We start from the raw sequence: 12,500 nt of genomic DNA, 5'->3' as shown, positions 1-12,500 counted from the left end.
TAGATGAATGATATAACGTTGCCCACGGAATTATAAACGACCCCCCGCCCATCCGGTCATCATCAGATCATACGTAGTAACTTCTAGAAGTACGTCCATTTGAAAAATTTTATCTCGCGCCGATTGCTATCAAACTGTATACAATCATCAATATAATGCATTTAGGGCTATAAATCACGTTCTGGAGAAAGCTGCAGAAAACGATAAAAACATACTTATACTTTAGACCGTATTTTAGTATGAATATGTGAATGAAAAAGTATAACGTTGCTACACCCTGAACAATAGATATAGGACTTTGAATGGGCCATGGTAATGTCAATTTAGCAATACAATTTAAAAAGTTGGATTGTTGGATTATGTAATTGGTTTGTCATGACAAACTAATAAAAAATCGCGATTTACCCGGTGGCTACAACAACACACAGTGACTACTAGCCCCTTACGTGACTGCGGTTTGCAAGTCACTGTGTGTTGTTGTAGCCACCGGGTAAATCACGATTTTTTATTAGTTTGTCATGACAAACCAATTACATAATCCATCATATGTGTAAAGGCACAACATATTCCAGTTAACGGTATATTTTTTTAATGATTCGTTACGGCGCAATCAATACTTCCATGCGTTCGGGACCTCCATGTTTTGGGGGTATTCATCAGAAAAATCGGATCCGGGATTTGGCTCCCATCAGTCGGGCAAGAACTGCAGGTTTTCAGCCTCTCTCCTCTCTCCTGGAGCTTAAGGGGGAGCTTAGTATTCCTGCCTCTGAGGAGCGCGTCGCGGCTCATGCGCATGCGCACGCTCGGCCAATCAGAGCAATTCAGAGCAACGCGGAAGCGCATGTTGGTTGCCTAAAGTGTTCACACGTCCTGGGGCACAGAGGGGTGCGTGTTCACTAGGGCTGGGCAATTAATCGAAAATGACGATTTTCTTTTTATTAAATTATTATTATTATTTTTTTTACTTTTTACTTTACTTTTTAAATGATGACGATTCTGACTTGAGTTATTTTGTATGTTACAAGAGACTTTTAACTTTAAGTCAAGCACTTTGATATATGTTATCATGTTTAAGTTTAAGTCAAGCACTTTGAAATATGTTATGTTGTCTGTTTAAGAAAGAGTGCAATAAAGGATTTTATTGGAAAAAATAAGAATCGTGTGAGAGAATCGTGATCTCAATTCTTAGAGAGAAAAGTCGTGATTCACATTTTTTTTTGCAAGAATCGCCCCCAGCCCTAGTGTTCACAGATACCTACTGCACTGTCCTGGGGCACAGGAGGAACATAATGTGAAATCTTAAAATGAGCGGTATTGTCGTTTACTTTTCAAATATATATAGGCCTTAACAAAGAAAATGTTTATGTGACACCACTTAAATGTCCCCACTTTTACTTTTTAATTCTGGCGTAGTTGTTCTAAACTGTTTGAACAGAGGGTAGCAGTAATGAGTGTCACTTGGCTACTACTACTACTCTACTGCCCTGGTGGCATGGTGCTCAAGGTTTATTTTTATATATTTTCCTTTTTATTGTACTGCTCCCCCCCCCTCACTGGCCCCCGCCCCCCCCCCCCACACCGCACCCCCGGGCTGCAGCCAGAGGAGCTGACCCTGCTCCTCATTCAGCTCCGGAGGCACCAGGCTAAGATGGCAGGTGTTCGCAGCCCCAGCGACCTGTTCGCTCACCTGCAGCACCACCACCACCACCAGCACCACCACCACCAACACAACGGCCTCCCAGGCCTCAGCCTGCAGGTCAGGGGCCCTCCGTCCTACCTACCCCCCACCCCCCACCCCCCCTGAGCACACCCCCCACCCCGCCAAGCAGCATCACCACCCCACAGCCCCATGCCAGCGCATTGTGGACCCCCCTTCCCTCCCCTCTCCCCAGCCAAACCCCCTTTCCTCATCATTCATAAGACTGTGTGTGGTCTCTATGGGTTTGTTGTTGTCGTGGCGGCTCTCAGCCTCTTCAGCATGGCCCGATAATGCGCTACAGGCTTCTCACACCAGAACATTTTGTTTTCGTGTCGCTGGCCTCACCCATCCACATAGTCCAGCCCCCTCCCTTTGGCAGAGTTTTTACATTGGTTTTTGTTTTTCTTTTCAAAAGAAAGAAAAAGAGATAGAAACACGCATCGGTCCGGGCATGTTACTTGTTGTCGAATGTTCGGCGTCTGCGCTTTAAACACCTTTCTTCTGTCGTTTTGAGAAGTGTGCACCTTTTCTTTTTTCAAAAACACAATGTGTGGGAATGTGCCATGAATACAATTATGTTTGTATTCTAGCAGCGCATTTCTTTTCAGAGTTCTACAGTAGGCTTACTGTATGTCTCTAAACGTGAACGAGATCAGTGCTATTGTTGCTCTGCCCCCCTCCAGTCTCCCCTATAGAGGAGCCAGTACAAACATAGCTATATTGACTAGCTTTGTATGTACTGTATATACTGTACAAAGCTCTAACAAACCGCTGTGGATTCTGAGGGTTACGTCAAAACTCGTCCTAACTAATTATTGCAAGTTGCCATTGTGTTTTGGAAGGGATCCACAGAAAGCTCAAAGAGTCTCGACAAAAGGCAGGTGGGGTGAAAACACAAGCCGCTGCTGAAACACAGACACAGAGCCTTTTCTCCACGAGGTCTCCTTGGGAATCCTCCAGCCAAGATGTTCTTCTGTGGTTGTCTGGGGAAAGGTCTACCAACACTCGGTGCTGCCACCACGATAAAACGCATTACTATCACTGTTAACCTGTCAGGTCAAGGTGCTCATCTTATTGGCGACCAGTGGCGGCATCACCGAGTGTCTGTCGATACTCTTTGATCTTTCTGTTGATCCCTTCTAAAACACGATGCCGACTTGCAATAATTAGTTAGGATGAGTTTCGACTTAAGCCTCAGAATCTGCGGCAGTTTGTTGTATATACATACAAAGCTCCTCAATGGGGCTAGTCCAAACACGGCACATTACTCTCAGACCTGCAGATCAGAGAGTGAAGCTGCAACTCCACCCAGTATCTTGTGTCCATCCATGCTTTTGTTTTCTCCATGCTCATGCAGATATCCATGCATAAATATACGTTATCTGTCCGCAGGCAGGAGTTCTTTGCTGCTCTCCTCTGTATTCATTGACCTATCTCAAGCCCCGCCCTCTGTTCTCGATCCTCCCATCACAACTGTCGCTTTTCGTCAGACTTTGTTTGTCCGAGGGGGAAGCGGCGGTTGTGATTGGAGGATCGACGAAAGAGGGCGGGGGTTTGAGACGGGTCAATTCCAATACAAGAAGTTTCTGTTCAAACCATGCAGTTGGAAAGAATAATCCTCTTGTTCTACCGGCGCATGTGCAAAATAAATGTTGATTGTTAGTCTTTTAACCATTTGATTTGACTAAAACTGTAGAACTATGCAGAGATACACGCCATGTCTATACAGAGATGCTACATAATATACCTGCAATGAGGAGGGAGTGGGATTAGAGCCGTGGGAACAACAACACCTTGAACGACAGAACTTGACTAAGCTTGACGGGGCCTGTTAGTGGCCCAGCATCCTTTGCAGCTTCATGTCATGTGACTTGTCTTTTCACTGCTCACTTAAAGGCTGACGATACTTACATACAACTGAAGAAGGACCTGGAGTATCTAGACTTGAAGGTGGGCTCCGAGAAAGTTCATATCACCCCATTTCCTCTGAACCTCTGTCCCTCTCTCTTGTCTTCCTCAAACATGTCCTCTCTTGTCTCTCCCCTGCCCTCTCCTGGGGCTGTCTGGTGTCTCTATATGGTGGGATTGAATGTGTGTGTGTCTTAACATGCTCCTTTTGTGGTTAATTTGATTTCTGAAGGATAACAATGTTGTTCTGCATTAACACTTTGAGAGCCAGTCCGTGTTTTCCTTTTTACCCCCTTGAATGCCCAAATCCACTCCAATGTTAACGTTAATATCGCCTAATCTATGTTTTAAATTATGGCTATGTGTCTAATCTGCCCGTCGCTTATCAAAGACTCATTTTCCAGTCAACATTGTCGAAGCAGATTGTTTTTTTATCGCTTCATTTCCGTTTGATAGCATTTTGGAAATCACTCGTTTTCGCGGAAAAAACAACCCATTCTATGATAATCGCCTTTTACCGGAATATTCTAGAACGTTGTCATTTGTCGGCCTATTTATGAATCGTTTTCAAATAAACGCTAGATAATCGATAGTATATGTGTGCGCACGCACGCTCGTGCCGCGCGCTGATAATCGCTGCTCTTATTTCCTGATGGCTTTTACAGTCAAAACAGCTATATCACATATAGGGGAAACGCTTATATATACATGAAAACGAGTCTGATTATCCTAAGACTGATAACATAGATTCCTTACCTGAGATCAGATGGTATCCAAATGGATTATTCCAATTCCTGATCACCATTCGAAAAAATCGATCATTGTATTGATCAACCGTGTATACAGTAGAACACATAATCCCCGCTGCTCTTCAGGATCCAGAGTGATGCTGGTCGATGCCGACTGCGTGAGTGAGAAGTAAAATGTGGAGTCAGAAATCCTTTCTCCCATTCACTTTCATTGAGTCCAATCCAAAAGGGCGATTTACCATCTGGGAGACGATAGGGGGCGCTTTTTTCACATCTGAGCGCCGGGGGTGCCTGGAAATCCAACGGTAGGCTCGCTTGATGCAATATGATTTCAGATCACTAATAAAAAAAATAAAACGAATATTCTCGTGATGGGCCTTCAACCCGGGGGGTAATAACCCGAGAAAAGCCGTGAGTGGCATTCAAAGTGTTAACAGCCTGATACCAATTTTAACCAACCTTGAGTGACAGGGTGTATAAATATAACTCACTTAATTCTGCTAATAATATTTCTGTTAATTGTGTTGTTTTAACGTGTGTCAAGATATGTAATTACTAGTGCTCAACTAATTAATCTCACAATTTTCTGTAATTAATCTAGATTAAAAAATCGCATTTTTCTACTTAAGACCGAAGCTTGTAACAGATATTTACTTGAGTAAAATCATGGAATTAATGTAGAATCAACACAAAGAAAGTATATTTAGATTCAAAGACTATTTTAATAGCTTTCTTTGATCTTTGAATACAGTTTCTCTGCTGTGAAATACAAATGTTCAACAAAACCATCAACATTGACTCAGCTTTAAAGACCGCTTTCTTATATCTGCGGCACTAACAGAAATAAAAACAACCCAGCCACCCAGGCCTATGTTAAAGTGCAGATTGGCTTAGAGGACGATAATGTCTTGTATGAACTACCAGTAATATAAATCATATTAACAACAAAAATGTGTTCCATCTTCATGTCAGATGATTTTCAAAAAGGTGCATGAGTCAATGCAAAAAAAGAACAAGCAAAGATACTGCTGAAAGTTCAGGACGTTGAACATTTTTCACTCCATAGATTAATCTAGATTAATTCTTTTTAACGCTTTAAATAATTTAAATTAATCTCCAAAGTTAAAGCATTCACTTTGACAGCCCTAGTAATTACATACTAGTGTTTTGTTTTTTACATAATCAACCTTAATATACAGTACATGTTACCTGTACTGATGACATTAGCAGTACATAACTGCATGTCAAAACATAATTTTTAATCATGTGAAATCCAATTCCTGTGCGTTGTGTAAAAAAAAAGAAAAAAAGCCCTTTTTAGATCATTTTACTGCATCGCTTCTGCGGTATCTGTCTCCATTTTCTCGTCCGCCACGTCAAACGGCATTCGATCCGAAGTGATTTGTATGTGTGTTTTTTTACACCACAGAATCCTCACCATAGCGTTTGGTTTCACCGGAGTGGGAGAAGGGGAGGTCCTTTATCGACGTGTATATATACAGGCAGCGTGACCTGTAACATCTTTCCCCCCCGTTTCCTGTTTCAAAACAGATCCAAACTATTGACCCGATGATCGTTTCAGTGCACAATGTGCTAGAGAACTCCACTCCGGGTTTTGGGTACAGTTGGAACGTAAGGACGGTGTCTGCATACAGAAGTACATAAAAGAGGCCGCGATTCCACCAGCCTCTTCAAATGGAATGTTGTGAATGCATCCGTGTCTTGACTGTACGATGAGAATGCGATGCTGGGAAGATGGTCGTAGAGAGAGAGGGCCTCGTCACTCTCAGTGATACTGTTATCGTGACGGAGCTCTGTGTATGTAAAGGAGCTGATGTTTTCCCCCGCCGCATGCTGTTTATTATTAACACCTGGATGGAACCGACGCATGCCAAACAGCCTCCTCCCCCCCACCAGTTCTGTTTGCTTGTCGTAGCGTTATAAAGAGAGACGGCCCAACGCCGCTCTTTCATTCACATTCAGTCATTTAGCTGACGCTTTTATCCAAAGCGACTTACACACTTCTGTACAAATAACCTCCAGGAGGAGCTCGTTATAATGTATGGACTTTGATTCTACATGAACATAAGATAAGATGAGATATTCCTTTATTGATCCCCTTGGGGGAAATTCAGTTATCATAGCAGCATGGGGGAGGGGGGGGGGGGGGGTACAGGTAGTAGAAGATATGGTACAGGTCATAGAATTATAGTACAGTGGAGAAGTAAAAAATAAAAATAGTCAGTTTAAACAATATAACAATGTAATTAACTGGACATGCGCATTATGGGCAAGTATAAATAATATATAAATAAATATCATAATGACTTAGCAATTTGCAAGTGGATGGTAACCGTGGAGACAAAACCAAACAAATTCAGTGCCTTTAACCCTTTCACTACCACACTACACACACTACTCACACACATACCAAAACTCTTAACAATTTTGCACACATTCATTCAGCTTTCAGAAATACACCGGCACACGGATTATGATAGGACTTAGGTCCCAATTGGAGTAACACACGAGTGACGTGTCGTGACCTTTCAAAGTAGAAATATTGGAATGGGAAAGTATTTCAGAATTCATTTCTTTGAAATCGTACAGTCTATATATCGACAGTATAGCGATTGACTACACTGCAGTATATCAGTTGCCAGAGCCTATTCACACGTCACACTTCACTTCAAAGCTAGCACTATGGGTAAATCCCAACAGCTAGTGGCACCTGAACATTCAGGGCTAGATCCACAAAGAATGGATTGCACAGTGCTAGTTGCACCCTACTTACATTCATTATAAATTGAAAATGGGGGACACTGGTGTAAACAAGATGAAAGTCTCTCTCTCTGGTCTGCATCCCCTTAACAATTGTGTGTATTGAGCCTTACTGTATTCTACCCATTCTGCAATCTGTTAATAAAATGTTCTTGATTGAAACTTTTATTAACAGATTGTAGAATGGGTAGAATACAGTACAGCTCAATACACACAATTGTTAAGGGGATGCAGACCAGAGAAAGACTTTCATCTTGTTTACATCAGGGTCCCCCATTTTCAATTTATAATGAATGTAAGTAGGGTGCAACTAGCACTGGTCAATCCATTCTTTGTGGATCTAGCCCTCAGTCTTTCTTCCTTTAAAAAAAGAATAGGAAAATTCTACTATTGCGATGGACAAACTGGTCTTCCTCGTATCCACATAGATTTCCAGAAATTGCAATGCAATCAGAGCCAATCAGGGACTGCATTCTAACTGTCCCCCAGCGGCACAGAATCGGCTCCTATAGTTGATGGCAGGCCGCTGCTGGCAAAACAGTAACGGCGTCTCCCGAAGCAACGAGCGATAGCGTTAACGTTAGTCGAATAAACAGCCATAAGTGCAGTCAAATAGACTCAATAACAACAATTAAACAAGAACAACAATGTTTTTTTCCCCCCAACTGGACTACTTTTGTTATGCTGATTGGCTGAAGGAGTTTGTCTGTCAGGTCAAGTACTCCCAACCACTGGAATGGGTCCAGGCTCAGTTTGCTTTTGCTAATGACCTGGCGTCACATACAAGGAATATAACAAACATCTTTGCATAAAACCTCTCCCCCCTAGGGTATATATCACCACTTATCCCATCTACTGTGATTCAATTTCATTCAGCAAACACAAAAGTCTACGACTACACGGTATAGCGATTGCGGAACGACAGCCACAGCCACTGCACAGCTCGTCTTGGTCTGCTTGGCATGGCGTCGACGATCACATGTCCTGCTATAACCACTGCTACAAGCTGCCACAGGGGATTAGAGTAGTCTGCTGCAGTGTCCTAACCTGTTGAGTTGACTACATCAGTGGTGCTGAATGACTCGAGCTGCCTCTACGTCAGTGGTGCTGAGTGACTCGAGTGGTGCTGAATGCTGGGGTCAGCGTGGAGGATTGTGTCACGACATCATGGTCCTCCTCGCCTTCTTGCTTTGCTAGGTTTCACTTCCTTCTCACACTTGGGGGCTAGATCCACAAAGAATGGATTGCACGGTGCTAATTACACCTTTACTTACAATTCGTTATGAATTGAAAATGGGGGACCCTGATGTAAACAAGACAGAAAGTCTCTCTCTGGTCCACATCCCCTTAACAATTGTGTGTATCGAGCCGTACTGTATTGTACCCATTCCTGCAATCAGGGTCCCCCATTTTCAATTCATAATGAATTGTAAGTAAGGGTGCAATTAGCACCGTGCAATCCATTCTTTGTGGATCTAGCCCTTGGTGTTGGAGGTTTTTGAAGAAATTAAGGTGCACAGGGGACTCCTGGAGGAGTGCGGTGGTGACGGTTCTCATGGGGCTCAAGGGGGGGGGGGGGGTCACCCCTATTCTCGTTTCTACTTTCTGGACATAATGTGAGGTTAGAACTTCTCACCATTTCTAAGCAGTACAAGGAGTCTAGCTTGTGATACATGAGGGGGTCTGGTGGGGGGTACTCCATCTCCTCCTCCTCTGCTGCTATATTTATTTACCCATGGTGCTAGCTTTCGAAGCGAGGCGTTAACAATATATAACAGTGGTTACATATCGTACTGAACCCATCTATCTGAGGTTTGCTGAACGAAGTGAACCATAGACGACTGGGGATGAGTGATGGTGATAACACACTAGGGGGGTGGGGTATTATGGAAAAAATCCTTTCGCCATCCCTTGTATGCGATTGGCTGGCTCTAGCCAGGCAGCTGATGAATCACAGTAACGCAGCGTATGAGGTCATAATTGGTGCATTTGTCCCTCGTGGTTCACACCAATGACATGGTTGATAAACCTTCTAATAAGAAGCCAGGAAAGAGCAGCTTTGTGGTCATTATGGCCTTTCTTAAATCCACAGATGCAGATGCCGTCTCCCTAAACCTTTGCGTAGCTTCTCCACAAAGTGTCGCTATCTCAGCTTGTGCATTTTTACACCGTCAACGTTGTGATTTTTCTTTCCCCTTTTACCCTGTGTGTTTTTGTTCATGCTATGGCTTCTACAGTGTTTCTCCCCAAATTCATTCAGTTTGACTTGTCGAGCACCAGTATCTTGGCCTTGCTTGAAACGTGAAATGTACTAGTCGTCGTTATCTGTATAATGGGACTTTTATCGCAAGGGTCGTTTGAAGTATATTCCTGTGAAACTATTAAGTGTTTAAAAAATCTTTTTTGTTTTATTTGCGCCCGCGCGCGGGGGTGGGTGCCCTTTCAGGTAACGGGACGTGAAAGTCTGAAAGAAAGACCGTCGAGGCCGGTGAAGATAGCCGAGAGCGACGCCGACGTAAGTGAACAGAACGCCCCCCGGCCATCTCCCATCCCCCGAACAAACTGATAAACACCCAGCTTATCCACATCTTTTCTTCTCTTAAAAACATCTATCATTTTTTCCTACTTCTTACAATCCACTACAGAGGGAGGCAGCCGGGTTCTGTGGCGTGGGTGCGTGCATGCTTGCGTGCCTGTGTGTGTGTGTGTGTGTTTTTTAGTTGTGGTAAACAGAGGCTTAGGAGGGATGGGAGTATTATGTGCGTTGCAACACTGTGGGGAACATGCATCCACACTGCACACAGTGAGGGCCTGAGAGTATCGACCACAGCTTTCTTATTTCCAGCCATGCAATTTAAAGGGAAAAATACATGCAATGGGAGCGTTAGATGTTGGCCTGTTAAATTTTTCAGTTTGATTTGCCTGATGGTGCTTTCTCTCCCTCTCCCTGTCTCTCTCTCTCTCTCTCTCTCTCTCTCTCTCTCTCTCTCTCTCTCTCTCTCTCTCTCTCTCTCTCTCTCTCTCTCTCTCTCCGCTCTTTGTTTTGCGTCGAACGGGGGAGGTAAATAAGACGGACGTCCTGGCTTTTCTTCATTAGCATTGTTCCAGTTTAAGAATTTATAAGACATTTTAGCGCGCAAATTTGTCTGAATTGAATGAATATTTCATGCAATTAAAAAAAATAACAATATACGGCAGCGAAAATAAGAAAACAGCTTAATTATTAATTGAACAGAATGATAAATAGAAAACTGTGGAGAGAAAATGAATACACAGCGCGTGAGAAAGACTGTAAACTAGGCAGTCTTGTGTTGTTTTCATAAACACATAACCCATTTCTGTCACTCTCCACCACACTGCAATCTTCCGGCAAAAAAAAAAAAGCGAATTTGAAAATATGGATTTTTGATTATGATTGCTTATAATGGGCATTACGAGCACTCTCTCCCACCAGCCAGACAGCATAATATCTTTGATATCTCACACACAGATGAGTTCTGTCCCCCCTGGGCTTCTCCACACAGATGGGCCTCTATTGACATACCGTATTCATACAGACAGTGAAGACTATAGTAGACAATCAATTCATCCAAACTGGCTTTGATTTCCCCGAGTTGAGTGGGGGTCTAGCGGGGAGGAGGAGCGGGGCCTCTGTTTGCCGACGTAAACAGATACAGCGCCGCATCTCATCAGATCATATCATTGGTTGTGTTCTCCTGCCCTCTACGCTGGATCTCGATACTGGGTGGTATAAGCGGGGGGTAAACAGACAACGTCGAGCAGGGTGGAGAGAGGGCAGCTTGAGCAGGGGGGAGAGGGCAGCTCGAGTAGGGGGGGGAGAGGGCAGCTCGAGTAGGGGGGGAGAGAGGGCAGCTCGAGTAGGGGGGGAGAGAGGGCAGCTTGAGCAGGGGGGGGAGAGGGCAGCTCGAGCAGGGGGGAGAGAGGGCAGCTTGAGCAGGGGGGAGAGAGGGCAGCTGGAGCAGGGGGGAGAGAGGGCAGCTTGAGCAGGGGGGAGAGAGGGCAGCTTGAGCAGGGGGGATAGAGGGCAGCTTGAGCAGGGGGGAGAGAGGGCAGCTTGAGCAGGGGGGGGAGAGGGCAGCTTGAGCAGGGGGGAGAGAGGGCAGCTCGAGTAGAGAGGGCAGCTTGAGCAGGGGGGAGAGAGGGCAGCTCGAGCAGGGGGGAGAGAGGGCAGCTGGAGCAGGGGGGAGAGAGGGCAGCTGGAGCAGGGGGGAGAGAGGGCAGCTTGAGCAGGGGGGAGAGAGGGCAGCTCGAGTAGAGAGGGCAGCTTGAGCAGGGGGGAGAGAGGGCAGCTCGAGCAGGGGGGAGAGAGGGCAGCTGGAGCAGGGGGGAGAGAGGGCAGCTCGAGCAGGGGGGAGAGAGGGCAGCTTGAGCAGGGGGGAGAGAGGGCAGCTGGAGCAGGGGGGAGAGAGGGCAGCTTGAGCAGGGGGGAGAGAGGGCAGCTTGAGCAGGGGGGAGAGAGGGCAGCTCGAGCAGGGGGGAGAGAGGGCAGCTCGAGTAGGGGGGGATAGAGGGCAGTTTGAGCAGGGGGGGGAGAGAGGGCAGCTCGAGTAGGGGGGAGAGAGGGCAGCTCGAGCAGGGGGGAGAGAGGGCAGCTTGAGCAGGGGGGATAGAGGGCAGCTTGAGCAGGGGGGAGAGAGGGCAGCTTGAGCAGGGGGGAGAGAGGGCAGCTTGAGCAGGGGGGATAGAGGGCAGCTTGAGCAGGGGGGGAGAGAGGGCAGCTTGAGCAGGGGGGGGAGAGGGCAGCTTGAGCAGGGGGGAGAGAGAGGGCAGCTTGAGCAGGGGGGGGAGAGGGCAGCTTGAGCAGGGGGGAGAGAGGGCAGCTTGAGCAGGGGGGAGAGAGGGCAGCTTGAGCAGGGGGGGAGAGAGGGCAGGGGGGAGAGAGGGCAGCTTGAGCAGGGGGGGAGAGAGGGCAGCTTGAGCAGGGGGGGGAGAGGGCAGCTTGAGCAGGGGGGATAGAGGGCAGCTTGAGCAGGGGGGAGAGAGAGGGCAGTTTGAGCAGGGGGGGGAGAGGGCAGCTTGAGCAGGGGGGAGAGAGAGGGCAGCTTGAGCAGGGGGAGATAGAGGGCAGCTTGAGCAGGGGGGGAGAGAGGGCAGCTTGAGCAGGGGGGAGAGGGCAGCTGGAGCAGGGGGGAGAGAGGGCAGGGGGGGGGGGAGAGGGCAGCTTGAGCAGGGGGGAGAGAGGGCAGGGGGGGGAGAGGGCAGCTTGAGCAGGGGGGAGAGAGGGCAGCTTGAGCAGGGGGGGAGAGGGCAGTTTGAGCAGGGGAGAGAGAGAGGGCAGCTTGAGCAGGGGGGGGAGAGGGCAGCTTGAGCAGGGGGGAGAGAGAGGGCAGTTTGAGCAGGGG

At 46.6% G+C, this 12,500-nt stretch overlaps 1 protein-coding gene across 1 annotated transcript in view; it reads left to right on the top strand.

Moving 5' to 3' along the window:
- The window catches only part of plekha7b (pleckstrin homology domain containing, family A member 7b), a gene marked incomplete at its 3' end in the record, with an annotated part of 266,506 nt that overhangs the window by 185,061 nt on the left and 68,945 nt on the right, over positions 1-12,500 (top strand). The window contains 4 exon segments of the mRNA XM_084308243.1: positions 1,598-1,756; positions 3,596-3,649; positions 5,908-5,988; positions 9,584-9,652. Of these exon segments, the coding sequence (XP_084164369.1) occupies positions 1,598-1,756; positions 3,596-3,649; positions 5,908-5,988; positions 9,584-9,652 (363 nt within the window).

The sequence above is a fragment of the Notolepis coatsorum genome (genome assembly GCF_963971535.1).
Source record: "Notolepis coatsorum genome assembly, chromosome: 2".
Classification (NCBI taxonomy): Eukaryota; Metazoa; Chordata; class Actinopteri; order Aulopiformes; family Paralepididae; genus Notolepis; species Notolepis coatsorum.
This window is presented reverse-complemented; position numbering and strand designations above follow the sequence as displayed.